Source organism: Centruroides sculpturatus, unplaced genomic scaffold, assembly GCF_000671375.1.
Source record: "Centruroides sculpturatus isolate CEXI.00-Female unplaced genomic scaffold, Cexi_2.0 scaffold955, whole genome shotgun sequence".
NCBI lineage: Eukaryota > Metazoa > Arthropoda > Arachnida > Scorpiones > Buthidae > Centruroides > Centruroides sculpturatus.
This window is the reverse complement of record NW_019385144.1, coordinates 330,353-345,026: the sequence shown is the minus strand read 5'-3', so window position 1 is coordinate 345,026 and position 14,674 is coordinate 330,353. Positions and strand designations below refer to the sequence as shown.

Below are 14,674 nucleotides of genomic sequence, written 5' to 3'. Positions count from 1 at the left end.
AAAGTGACACGCAATGGAGAAAAATTTCAACATGGGATAGGTTAATATATTTTTTCGTACATAATCAGTTATCCGAAATATCGATTTTCCGGACAACCCCAGTCTTCAATTGATTTGGATAAACGACGCTCTACTATATTGGTAAAAGACATTAACAGAGCTGGCCCTACCATAGGGCGAACGGAGCAGCCGCTCCAGGCGCTAAGTCCTAGGGGCGCCTTAGTGGTAAAAAAATTAAAGGAAAAAATATATTTTTTCACTTTTCGATATTTTAATTGCAAGCGTGTGACCAGTATGTGAATGGCCTTATCTGTTGAGACGCTCGTAGTTCGAGTCCGTGGGCGAGGTTCCATCCCTGGGCGCCATAATAGGATCTCGCTCCATCCTAAAACTTGCCTCAGGCCGGCACTGGACATTAATATGGGTAAAAGGCATATTTATAAAACATAAAATTATTAAATAAAGATAAGGTTTATTCAATTTTTTTATGAAATAACTTAGTAAATATTAATTAGTTTTGGTAATTTTTTTCCTTAGCATTGTATATTTTATTTTTCTTAAATGTCAGTACTGGTTGTACCTGAGTCTTTCCATTTATTTGAGCTCCAGCAGACAATAGATTAAAACAGAATTAAAAAAGCAAAGAAAACAATGTAATTGTATAATACAGAGCATTATAAGGGTATATACATTAGAAGAATATAGAATCTCGTTTTAGCAGATCATAAAACAATGAATATCTAATAATAATGGATTTTTTTCCCTAGGTCCCACCAAATCAATGTAATTTTACCTACTTTTAGCAGTTCTGAAACTTGGAATAACTTGGAAAGATTATTTTTTAGCTCTACCTATTGTAAACTTCACAATTATTGTATTCAACAGTTATTGTATTCAATAGGCAGAAAAGCAGCACAAAAACAAACCAAGATAAATGAGTATTTTAATAAATTCTGAAATCAGTGAAGTGCTAATGAGCATAAGTAATTTGCCTCTTTTTGCACTTACAGTTTCCATCAGCTTTATCATAAACATGTACTGTACAGCATAATATATGATCTTGTAGCATACATATTTCTACAGAGTAAAGAATAGAGATCTCAAGAGACTGAATAATTTCAATTACTAGATTTCTTATATATAGGAGGTTGAAAAATGGAAATTTTTCCTTATAATGGATACTTTCCTGGGTGTGAGGGAAATCTGTTGTTCACAATATAATGGATTCTAGGAACAATGGATGATTTCCAGCAACCCAAGCAATTCATTAAAATGAGATTCTACTGTAAAATAATAAAAATGTGTGTAATAGAATCTATTCTTATGCCAATTTTATTTTAACTGATTGCATTCTATTGATATGTGATTTGGACCTTATTTCTGTTCTGTGCTTCATCAGCTAAGAACCATGCCACAGTAATTGAACTTCATTGGTGATTGACACAATATTTGTATAAAATCAGTGATCTCACTCTTTCTAATTAATAAGTCTCATTCATGCACCAAAAAGATGCTTAGCAGCTCTGCTACCAGATAGTAGTGTGCTGCTTGTAGTTGCAAGATTCAAAATAGCTTATTTAATTTACTAAATTAATATATTTCTTATTATTACAATCCTATTAATTTTATTTTATGTTTTAACTATTAAATGCTAAATTGTAGATAAATAATATATTAATGAAACTGGAAAATAATTAATAATTTTTTTTATAATTACAAATTTTCTAATATGTTATTTCAGATTGTTCAAAAAGGGACAATTTTTGCTCGAATGTTACCAGAACAAAAGTTACATTTAATAGAAGCTCTTCAAAATTTAGAGTATGCTATTTTGATGAGATTATAATATACTTTTATAGTTTTGTTAATTATTTATTAAATTTATTTGAATTTTATTTATAACTATCATACAGGAGTAATATGTTATATTTTTATTGATTATCTGACAGCCTGAGCAATATTGTTCTGTGCCCTTTGTGAAGTTAAATTTAATAATGAGACATAAGTAGTTACAAGTTGTTTATTTTGATTATTTATTAATTTTTTTCTTAATTTTAATGAATATCAAATTTATTTAAGTTTCTAAATAATATTTTTATTACATTTACATTTTATTAAAAATAGAATTATTTTAGCATTGTAATTTTATTATTTGTGAAAAGTATTTAAATAAATGTTTGTAAAAATTAGTTATTTACTATTTAAAAAAAAAAGAATTTAAATTTAATGGATTTATTATCTATACTTCATTCAAAAAAGGAAAATATTTATTTCATAAGACATGAATTTTCTTTAAAATTATATTATCTTTATTACTATCTTCAAATATATCTACATAAATTTAGGAAAGCATATAAGTGTTAATAATTTTTGAGAAATATTAAAATAATTAATTTAATGACAATGACATTAAAAATATGAAAACAAAGCTATATATATATATATATTGACTCTGATTCTGATTTAAACCAATGATGGATCTAGAAGCATTATCATTAGGCTGAGGGAAGCCAAAGTGCCTGCCATCTGGGCCATTTTGATATAACTGTGAAATGATGTTAGGGTAGACAGAAAGGTTCAGGATGTCCAGACAGACCAAAAAGAGAAATGATCAGGGATACAAACTCATTTTCCAGTAACGCAATGCTCAATCACATGGCTAGGATTTTCAGGAATTTCTCTGTTATGTTGTCTTTCTTGGCCTGCCCAGTCTCCAGATTTGTTGCCCACATTTGTGGGACCAGATGGGATGCCAACTGTTGCCATTAAATACAAGAGATATGGAGTGGCAGTTGTAACATCTTTGATTTTTATTCTTTGTTATTTGTATTATAATCTTTTGTTGCAGGCATTATTTTTTTGGGAAGGATAACAGTTGTCTTGAGACATTTCCTTTTTTATATAAAATAAATAAATAAATAACGTCTGTGGACAAACTGTTGCAAATTAGCTTAAAGTATCTGTTTGCCTTCATATCTGATAATATTGTCACGTGTATCCAGGTAAAAGGTCATGCAAGGTACTAAAGGTTCTTTCAAATTGTACTGTTGTTTCATTGGAAATTGTCCCTTTGCTACAATATTTGTAATCACTTACTATCATTGTTGTTATATTTTTACATTAATAGTTTCATTCTTGGTGCATAACTGTTTTGTCAATGAATGCATATCATATTAAACTAGAGTAAGAAGTTTTAGCAAAGCATTAGATTGCAGAACTAAATCATTTTTCTAATTTCTTTGAACTATTTTTTGCAAAGTATTTCTTGTTCTCAAAATCAAATTGACATTGAAAAAAATTATTTCAAGATAAAGACAATGCAATATAATGAATGAAAAATTTAAATGAGTTTAATGAGCACACTTTTAATGCCCAGAAGAAATTCTTTTTGAATAGTATTAAAAGTCTTTCATTATGACATAATTTCCTCTAAAATATACATAGTTCTTAAACTTAATTGCCAAACTTTATATTTACATACTAATTTTTATAGTCATCAGGTAGGGATGTGTGGAGATGGAGCAAATGATTGTGGAGCATTAAAAGCAGCACATACTGGCGTTTCTTTATCAGTGGCTGAAGCTTCAGTAGCATCACCTTTTACATCCAGGGTACAGAATATTCAATGCATACCATTATTAATTAGGTAAGTTATTAAATGTAAATATCATTTTAGCAGTCAGTAAAAGTTAATTTTGTGAAAAATTGTTTTCTATTTGATCAATTTTACTTCAGAATTTTAGATAATATGAAAAAATTAATTATGTAATTTAAAATATTTATACTTCTATGCATTTGAAGCTAGAACTACTTAAAATGACTAAGACAAAACCTTTCACACTTTGTTTCTAGTGGTTTAATCACTAAGTACAAACGTTTTCAGCTGTTTTGAATGGCCTTCTTCAGGTACAATTAGGTCGGTTGGAACGTCGGTTAGCAGATATTCAAATGGTGTCACTGTTTACATAGGTTTCTTCTTACTAGTGACGTCATTGTTGATAACAAAGTTTAGACGATATTGATGTTGTTAATTATCTTTTGATATTAAAATTTAAGGTGTGTGAATGAAGAAGGCCATTCAAAATGGCCTAAAATGTTTGTACTTAGTGATTAAACTGCAGAAACAAAGTGTGAAAGGTTTTGTCTTAGTCATAAAATATTTATAATTATTTTACATTGTGTCTGTAAAAATAATTTTCATGCTTATAGCTTTGTTTTAAAATATTAAGAAAATTATATATTTTTAATATTTTCATTAAAAATTATTTAAACTATTTTATGATTATGAAAAAAAAAAATTTAACAGTTAATTAGAAATAGAATTACAATTCTAAACCAAGTGTTTATTAAAAACTCAATTTTGAGTTCGAAGTCCAAGAATTACAATTATTTGAAAGATCTCTACACCATGCTAATCTATTGTAAAGAATTAAATTATAGATTTACTAGACTTTCAAATACCATAATATAAAATAGCCAATCAATTGATTTTTAAAATTTTCAATTAAAAAATTTAATTAACAGTATATTTTTGGGCATATAATCTGTGGGTCACCTATGTTTAAAAGACAATTTGAAGAGGGTATATGTTTTGTGATGAGGTGAATTGTATACCAGTTTTAATTTGTGATTACAAACTCATGCCTGCAGAGTAATAGCTGCTCCTTGTGCACAGGGTATACAAATTTCTTATTTTCATTATAGCAATATTTTATGGGGTTATGCCATCATGGGTTATACACGGCCTTGGGATACACACATGAAAATACAGTAACTAAAACTGTCCTTTTCAATAATAGCATTGTCTTAAAGGAAACATTATCTAATTCTTAATTACTGTAAAATTTTACAGTACTTAAAGTAAAATTTCAAAGTGGAAAGTTACACAAGTAATACTTTTACGTACATAATTTGGTGACTTTGTAGAAAAAATTTTAGTAGTTGGTATACAGTGACGTAAAGATTTACATTAAATAACAGGGAATACATTTACTATTACCATGATAATTACAGGAATGCAAACATAGATTACACCGTGCTAGTCCAATATCTTGATGTCTTGAATGAAGGCTTTGGAGATGTGTTTGTTTTCCCTGAAGACCCAAAGCTTACAGGGCCAGAGCTCATTCCTGTTGTGTATTTCATTTGTGAGTCCCTTTCATTGGCTTGAGTAAATAGGGCAGTGAAAGAGAATGTGCAGTGGGTCTTCCTGGGGCCGTATTCTGGTCGCTGTCTCTGGTCTCTCACAAGCCAGTCGCTGATTGGCTAATTATTTGGATTAGCCAATCAGTGACCGGCTTATGAGAGACGAGAGACCAGAGACAGTGATCAGAATATGGCCCCTGTTCTTTGAGAGGACATGGGCAGAGTCCATCAGTTTTATTCAGAAACTTTTTCAGGTAACTGCGAAAGTTTCCATGCCCTGTATACATCTGTGTAGTTGAGAAGGAGAGAATCAGGTGTTTATAACTGCGACTGTTTCACACTAGGAATAAATTGGTGGGTGAGCCTACCTGTTGTACCAGTGTCCCACCTGTCTTGCCAATGTTTCCAGGAGTAGTCTCTGATTTGGTTGTGAAGCCATTTAGAGGAAATAGCACTGAAAGAATAGTGAGTGATCCTTTCTGGAGCGGTGCGGGCCAGCAAGTCTGCTCTCTTGTTGCCAGCATTATCAGCATGACGTTTCACCCAGTGGAGCCTGATGTTGATGTTACTGCGTAAATGAATTATAATGTTGATGCTTTGGTAGACCGTTGGTGCTGTTCAGCTTTTTCAGTTGCTGGAGTGCAACATGGCTATCGCTAAGAATGGTGATGTTCTTTGTGTTGTGTTGATGAATGTTGTTCAAAGTTCACTGTAGGGCATGGAATATGGCTAGTGACTTTGCTTGGTTAACAGTGCAGTGATTGCCAAGCTTGTACTGCACCTGGTATAAATTCGTTTTGTTGTAGGTGACCACCATTGAGCACCCAATGCCTTTGTCAGACTTGGAGCCATCCGTGAAGATGTGGATCCTGTGGGGTGTCATTTCCCTGAAGATTAATTTGAGCATCGATAGAAGTTTTTGGGTGGAATGCATGCGGACGAGGGAGGTAGTCCAAGCTGTGCTGCTCAATGTGGTTGGCAAGCAAAGCTGCTTCCGTATAGACCCCAATTCCTGTGGTGATGTTGTCAAATTCCTGCCTACTGATTTGGTGAGTTGCCATCTTGTAATGATAATACTTCCAGACTCTTTCTTTTACTATAAGATCAATGGGGATGATGTTAGCGATGGCAAGTAAGGCATCAGTTGGTGCGGCTTTGTAGGTTTTCGTGATGGAGATTGCAGAAAGTCTCTGGGCCGATTGCAGTTTTCTTTTGATGTGGGTTTTCCTCACGGAGTTTCCCCATAGTTCTGTGCCATAGAGTAATATTGGTTCCACAACTGCAGTGTATAGGAGTCTAGAAGTCTCACTCCCATAATCCCAGCGGTTCCTGGCGATGGAATAAAGGGAATGAAAACTGTGATAGCTTTTTCATAGGTATAGTGGACATGGTCCTGCCATGTTAGTCTGTTGTCCAGAATGATGCCCAAGTACTTGACGGCTTTCTTGTTTTTAATCCATATTCCGTCTATTCTGATAGTGGATCTTTTCTGGAGAGGAGTGTTGCGGGAAAAGAGAATGCATTCACACTTCTCATATTTTATTTTTAGTTTCCTGTTGGTGCTTCAGTGAGAAATTTTCTTTAGTATGTCATTGGCCCTGTCTTAAGAACCTCTTGGTTCCTATGCGAGATGGCCACTATAGTGTCATCTGCATAACCTTATATCCTGCACGTGTATTCTGTGGAAAAGGTGGAGCTGAGCTCCAGCAGGCTATTATACATGAGGTTCCAGAGTAAGGGGCCCGACCAGGAGCCTTGGGGACACCCTCTAGTTACATCTTTCTTGCAGTAGTGATTGTTGGCTGTGGAAGTGATGATCTGCCTGTTTGAGAGATAGCTCCTATAGAGATTGAAAAGATTTCTGGGGCACCCTCTGTCAGTTAGTGCTTTTAAGATGGCCGGCCACCACGAGTGATCAAAAGCACCTTGAAAGTCTATTGTAATCACCATGATATCTCCCCTCTTGATTTGGCCTCTCGGATGTACTTTATAATGGAGTCTAAGGCCTTGATGGTGCTTCTGCCTTTCCTGAAGCCGTGTTGGTTGGTATTGATTTTGTTCCCCACTTCACAGTAGTGCTGCACCCTGTTTACCATGAGGGCATCCAATACTTCCCCAATCTTTGGCAAGAGCGAAATAGGTCTATAGTCCAATGAGTTTGTTGGTTGGTTGCACTTGGGAATCAATTTGATGGAGGCCACTTTCCATGAGCTGGGGAAAAGGCCTAGCTGGAGGCACTTTTTGAATACTAGATGGAAAGTGGTGGGGATGGCTTCGTAGGCCATTTTGGGTGAAATTGAATCCGGGCCTGGTGCTTTCCTGAGTTTAAGATGGTTGAATTCCCTCACAACCTCCTGGGCTGTAAAAGGGGCTTCATCTGTGGTGGACAAATTTTCATTGCAGTGATAGTGGATGTTGGCTTGGTAGTTGTTATCCTGTGTTGGGTCGTCAGTTGGGAATAAGTTTCGTAGTATCTGGGAGTAAGTGTTGTAAATGGAGGTGCTGAGGTTGCTAATGTTCTGGTTGAGAGTACCAGGGATCCTAGTGTTCTTGATTTTGCCCCTGGCGATATAGTACAGAGTGGACCAGGGCCTTGAGTTACCTATGCTCGAGCAGAAATCTTGCCAGGAGTTGGTGTGAGTTCAATTAATTGCAGTTTTGTAGTTCCTGAAGAGGGTTAGGTAATGCTGTCTGAGATTTTCTTTTGTGTTCTTTTCTCTCTCCTGTAACTGTTCCTGGCTTTCCTTAAAAACCTTCTCTGGTTTGAGAGCTCTTGAGTCCACCAGGGAGCAGAGAGCCTGGCAGTTTTAACTTTGGTTGTGGCATGATAGGCAATATGAATGATTTTTTGAAGGTCGTCAATGATGGTAGTTAGCTCTTCGGTGTTTGTGATATCGGTGATAGGGCCACAATGCCAGTTTTGTTTTATGTGGCTTTGAAATTGCTCCCAGTCAGTTTTCTGAACAATATGCACATTCTTCCTTAAGCTTGGAGTGCCTATGATACTTTTAATGTACTTGTGATTACTAACAGAGTGCTCTGCTAGTGTGGAACAGGAGTGTAAGAGCCAGGAGGTTGCCCGTTTAGCCAAACAAAGGTCCACCCAGCCCTCACCAGTCATACAGGAGTAGGTGGGAAGGATGCTGGTGTTCTGAGATTGAAAGTTCAGTAAGTTCATAAACTCAGTAACCTTGTAACCTCTGGGATCCTCTATTGGACTGTACCACAGAGCGGACTTGGCATTGAAGTCCCTGGCAATTAAGACAGGGTGGTTGTTGAGTTGCTGGATGGTAGTTTGAAGACAGTCCAGTGGGATGTTGATGTCCTCAGAAGGGGCACAGTAGAAAGAGACGATTATAATCAGATTGCCACCAACATTGATGAGAGTTGTTGTGTAATAGTAGGTACTGGTACTATGGTGGACCAGAAGTTGGGCGTCAATGTTCTTGTTCATAATAATGACCCTAGTGAGAGGGGTGTCGTGACCATTGGTATAGTAAAGAGTGTTGTAGTTGCCAAAGAGAGCAATCTTCTGTTTGAAGCAATAGGGCTCTTGCACCACTAGTAAGTCAGCCTGATGATTAATGGCAGTTTGGAGGGCTTCGGTTGTGGCTGCCTTAGACCTTTGCAGATTAATTTGTAGTAGTGTTATATTATGTTTGATAAGCCTAGTATCCATAATTGGTCTTTTTGATAGCTTGCTCCTTTAATCTGAGGATTTGCGGACAGTAAGGATCAAAGGCATTGTGATTGGTTGGTATTCTTTTGTCGGATTGCAAGTCTTTGTTATAGGTCTTACAATTTATACAACAGAGAGGCTGATCTTTTCGGTTGCATTCTTTAAAATGGTGACCCTTTGAGCAGTGGCTACAATGTTGGCTTGCAGGGCACTCCTGTGCTATATGATTAACTCCACAGCAGTTATAACACCTAGTGATGTGAAGGAAATCATCAACCTTGATATTTGTCCAGGATATAGCTAAGTGCCTGAGTTTAATGAGTTCCTTTCTGACTTTTGGAGTTGTCACTTGGGGGTAACCCAAGCGAAACCTGAGAAACCAGGAAAAAAAGCCACCGAATTAGGGTCAGAAAAGACAAAGAAAGCCAACCATATAGCAAACAGAGAAATAAATTACACAAAATAAATTGTGGCTATGTGTTGATTCATGCAACACATCCAAACATGTAAGCTGAACAATAGTGTGGGGGGAGTGAGTAATCAAGAATTGCGTGGCACTCAAACAAAAGATGAATCGACGCGATTTGAAAATCATGTAACTTCGGGTTTGCGTAAATCGAGGTATTACTGTATATTTGTTTTATGTATAAAAGAAAAGATATAAAATCTGTTCATTTCATAATTTAATGCATATTCCAGAATATTTTGCTTTACTTGAAGGATTAAATGTAAAAAAGTTATATGTTTTCTACTTTACATATATATTCTTATGATCACATTGGGAAAGTGTACAATAAAATAGAAAGTACTAGGGCTTTAAATAGTTTAAATCGATTTCTTAGATCAGATATTTTTATCCTAGACAATATATAAACTAGATATTTTTACAATGCATTAGTGTGGTATATATTAAATGCTCTTTAAATTCATTATTTCAGGTAAACACAATTCCTAAATATATTATCTTCAGAACAACTTGTAATTGAATCTTTTAACGATAAAAATTTCTTTTCCAGCTGTTTTAACATTGTTTGGGCTGCAATTTGAAAAAATTGGAGACCTATAAATTTCCATTGTCTTCTGTCTGTCTGTCCTTCCTTAATCTTGAGAATAGTGTTTGATAGATGAAAGTCAAGACCAGATATGGAAAGCTTAGGGGCAGGAGGCCCCAATTAACTATATAGAAACTTTTGGTTTAGACCAGAAGTCACATGATTTCATTTCAAAAAGTTCCCCCATAATGTAGTTACATAGATGACTAGCATGACTCTGTTGTTATTAGAAGTATGATGTATAGGGATAAGACACTACTAATTTGAAATTGAGAGCATATAGTTTAAATTAAATAAATTAAAACTATGATTAAAAATTGCAACCTGGCATTGTCACAATGTCACAATAAGTATCACGGTTTGCAGTNGTGCTGTTCCGCGATGAAAACCAGCTTTAAGCAACGGCGTAGTCGAACGGTGTAAGTAATCCTACAATTTTTTGTTTATAGCATAGTTTATACAGATTATTCCCAAAAAATTATACGTATTTTGGAAATGTTGAGTGGAATTAGTCTAGAATCGGTTAATTTTATAGAAGAAAACCTTTCGAACAGCCTTAGTCCGTAAAGTTCCCACCTATCGGGATGCGATTGGCTCATTCCTACAACGTAATTTTTGGTTAGCGTGGAACGTATCTAAGCGTTATAGGGGGGTCTACTGTACAGGGTGTTAAAAGAATGTATTTAGCATTTATATAGTAGATAGTATACATGTTTTTAATAACAACTTTAACTGGAAAAAGCATTAAAAGAAACAACAAAACCTTTAAATACAATACTGGCAGAGTAAAAATACACATCCTACATGTCCTGGAATTGAAGTGTTCCAGTCTCTTTTGGAAGTAACTCATTTTGACATGGATTTTATTCCAAAGTGCCTGGCAACCCCATTTTTGACATTTCAAATCATAAAAATGATAGATTAATAATCATTATTTTCTTAGAATTTAAATTTGATTAAAAAGATATATAAAAGATATTTATTTATTTCTTTCTTTAGGATGGTCAAAAACCATCAGAAGGAGCTTATGTTATGATTGATATTGTAATGAACTTATTACCACCAATTTTATGTAAGTGAATTGTCACATTTGATTATAGATGATTATGTGTTTTAAAAATTCTTCATAGAAATCATTCAGTCTTACAAGTCATTCTGTTATTTTTTTATTAAAAATAACAGAATGACTTGTAAGACTGAATGATTTTTTTATTAATATCATAAATATAAAAATTTTATATCCTAAAAAATACAATTTATATTTATTTTAGAGATTAGTGAAAAAAATTACTCACAAAAAAAAAATTAATGTTTCTATTAAGATTGATATGTAGAAAACATCAACTTTTAATACATAATAATAATTAAAATATTTTTATATATTCTTAATGTAAAGAACATTATATAAATATATTGAAAATTATCAAACTGTATGAAATGATACTGTTATTGCACAAATATTATGAACAGCAATTACAGTATGTATAATTATTTGAAACATACTTTTATATTAATTATTTTACTGGGATTCAGAGTTTAAGTAATTTTCTTATTTCTTTTGTAATTCGTTAAACAAAAAACTTTTTGGTGTAATATTTTATACAAATATTTGTAATATTTTATGCAAATATTTGTAATATAATTTATTCATACTACAGGCGCCCCTCGACTTTCGCACAATTCGCTATTTTGCTTATTTTACTGGGATTCAGAGTTTAAGTAATTTTCTTATTTCTTTTGTAATTCGTTAAACAAAAAACTTTTTGGTGTAATATTTTATACAAATATTTGTAATATTTTATGCAAATATTTGTAATATAATTTATTCATACTACAGGCGCCCCTCGACTTTCGCACAATTCGCTATTTTGCACATTTTTTAAAGTTCAACTTTTTAAATATTTTTGTCGATAATGAAAAAGTTTCCTTTCATGCAGAACGCTCATACACTACAAAGTGTGGTAGCTCTACGTTCTCGGACACACATTACTTCCTACAATAGCGAATTTCTCAGAATCCTAATCACTACTGTGTTGTTCCGAGCAAGAGGTCAAAACAGTTTTAGTCTTGCATTAGGGCATGCATCAACTTGTGTGTTTTGCCAATTTATTTGTTTATGTTTAAATATTTCATCCTTATAAATTGATAATCATGAGTGAGAAACAGAGAAACTGCAGTGTTGATATGAACAAAAAGAAATTAAGGACTCATAAACTTCATACAATTGAGACGAAGATGAAAATAATTAAATGTTCTGAAAATGGTGAATCTTTTGCTTCACTCAGATGTTCATATGATACAAACAGATCTACAATATGTGCAATTTTGAAAAATAAGAGTAAAATTAAGGAATAAATATTTTAAACACAGTTTTTGGTGCATATTTTTTTACATCCCTGTACTTTCGAACATTCAACATTCACACACACTTTCAGGAACCAGGTATGTGCGAAAGTTAAGGGTCACCTGTATAGTTAGAGTATGAATAAATTATCTTATTTTGACGAGTATAAGTCGCTGTCGAGTATAAGACGCACCCCTATTTTGAGACAGAAAATCTAGAAAAAACTTTTTTAATGGGAGATTGCATTTTATTCATTTTTTTATTAAAAAGATGCATTTTATTCGTTTTTTTTTATTCAAGAATATGACAGATGGGTGAATCGATACCTTTATTAAACTGAAATAATCGTCATTTCTTAAATTAATGTAAACTCAGAGGTCACGTGATGACAGTCGACAGAACATGGTGGCGATGACTCATGTGTCACTATTTTGATAATCTAGGTACTCTAGCCATTCAGTTGAGGGACCATGTGCTTAACAGATCACTGCACAGGTTGGTCTCTAGAGTGGACTACTACTGTAGATAATTTCACTGTAAAAATGGTTACCTGTCGAGTATAAGACACACCATGATTTTGAGCCCCAAAAAGTAGTAAAAAAAAGTGTGACTTATACTCGTCAAAATACAGTATATAACAAATACTTGCACTGTTAATTTAGTCACTGCAATTGTAGACAATTGAAATTCAGCATAGAATATTGCACCAAAAAGATTTTTGTTTTACAAATCACGAAAGAAATAAGAGAATAATTTCATATTTATTTTTAAAAAATTATTATTTTAGTTGGTGGTACTGAACCTTTTACTGGACTTGTGAAACGGCTACCTGTAAGAACAATGCTCAGTTTTCTTCCTCAGTTTTCTATGATATCATTTATTATTTTTCAAATTGGAGTACACATATTTGGATATTATTATTGTCTTGCCCAACCATGGTACTTAAAACTTTTTATTTATTAAGAAACAATTTATAATTTAAATAAACAAGCCTAATAGTTATATTAAAACCAAATATAGCCTGCTAGTTTATTATGCTAAACCAAAATTGAGACTAATCATGAATAATTTGTTCTTTTTATATAGGTATGAAACATTTCATTTCAATCATACTAAAGCTCATTATCCTGAACCTGCATATTCAGGAACAACCATTATCAGCATCAATACAATGTCATATGTTATTGCAGCTGTTATATTTGCTTCAGGACCTCCGTATAGAAAACCTTTTTATACAAACAGTAAAAATTTTTATTTTCATCTTTATTCTTAATGTATCTGATTAATAAAATTTACTCAAATTTAATTATTAAATTATTATATTGGTATGTTATATTAATTTTTAAAATTATTTTACTTTTAATAATATATAGTACCAGTTGAAAGGGCCCATGCAGGCATAGGGCATAGGGGCATACTAAATAGTTAGCATGCATAGCAATGATAAATAATTAATTACAAATGGTTTGGATATACATACAGAATATTATATCAATATAGCACATGTATCTGTGAAAATCATACTAAATGTGGTTTTATTTCTGTATTTACACAGTTTTGAGCATTAGCATGTACATCAGGATGGTGTAATTCCCGATAGTACCAGACTAAGGAGAATCTGATTTAATTTGTACAACAAACTCAACAAGACTACAATATTAAGTGCATGAAGTTGATTACAAAATTTTCCCGTTTTTCCTGTTTTAGCACAAAACTATTTCACCTTGTAGAATCTTATTAATAGGAAAGTCCTGAGGTAGTTTGTTTGGAAGAATTGTCCCCAAAAATGTCTATGCAAATGGATAAAAATAAAGTTCTATACACTTCCACATTTGTAGTCCTTGCTTGCTTTCTTGCCCTCTTTCTTGGTGAAATGCAAAACAAAAAAAGATGTCCAACACAAAGAGGGACACCTTAAGTGCCCCTCCGCTTAAGGTAAGGTGGCTCCTCCTACTGTGGGCAAACTGTTACAAAAATATCAAAAATAAAAATAAAATCATAATAATAAAAATAATTAAAATGGTGTTGTAACACCACAATGATGATCCATATTTTTACATTGAATTTGGACATTGTTTTGATCCCACAGGATATCAAAAGCCCAGCACCAAAAACAGCTGTTCTGCAAGATGACCTGCAATAACTCTGTACTGTGACATGTACAACTGTTAAGCATCTTGAACATTAAACAAATCCAAATGTTTCAAAAGCATACATAAATTTTTCAAAAATACTGCTTGGACGTTGATCTCCTCTTGTTCTACTACACACACACTCACAAGAAGCCAGAAATAGTCTCTCAGCATCATTGAATTCATGCAACCTTGATATTTTTTTTCCATGGTTGAAATAGCTTGATGAAACCATTCACCATGTTTGTCACTAATATCTCCAAGATTTTTAGGAAAAAAGTTTAGTTTTTAATGTGATCTGTTGGAGGAATCTCAATAACTG

At 33.3% G+C, this 14,674-nt stretch overlaps 1 protein-coding gene across 1 annotated transcript; it reads left to right on the top strand.

Annotated features, from left to right (window-relative positions):
- The first annotated feature begins 1,728 nt into the window (after positions 1-1,728).
- Positions 1,729-13,907, top strand: LOC111635386 (probable cation-transporting ATPase 13A3). The gene is made up of 6 exons (XM_023380339.1): positions 1,729-1,821; positions 3,494-3,646; positions 5,490-5,610; positions 10,876-10,948; positions 13,008-13,158; positions 13,307-13,907. Exons 1-6 carry the CDS (start codon positions 1,730-1,732, stop codon positions 13,491-13,493), a joined length of 777 nt encoding a protein of 258 aa, XP_023236107.1. The 5' UTR covers position 1,729; the 3' UTR covers positions 13,494-13,907.
- The last annotated feature ends 767 nt before the right edge of the window (positions 13,908-14,674 follow it).

Excerpts from the sequence above, each read along its gene's own strand:
- LOC111635386 (XM_023380339.1), top strand. The coding sequence starts at position 1,730 with ATGTTATTTCAGATTGTTCAAAAAGGGACAATTTTTGCTCGAATGTTA. Across the intron at positions 1,822-3,493 it reads GAAGCTCTTCAAAATTTAGA|TCATCAGGTAGGGATGTGTG; the intron begins GTATGCTATTTT and ends TAATTTTTATAG. Across the intron at positions 13,159-13,306 it reads TATTGTCTTGCCCAACCATG|GTATGAAACATTTCATTTCA; the intron begins GTACTTAAAACT and ends CTTTTTATATAG.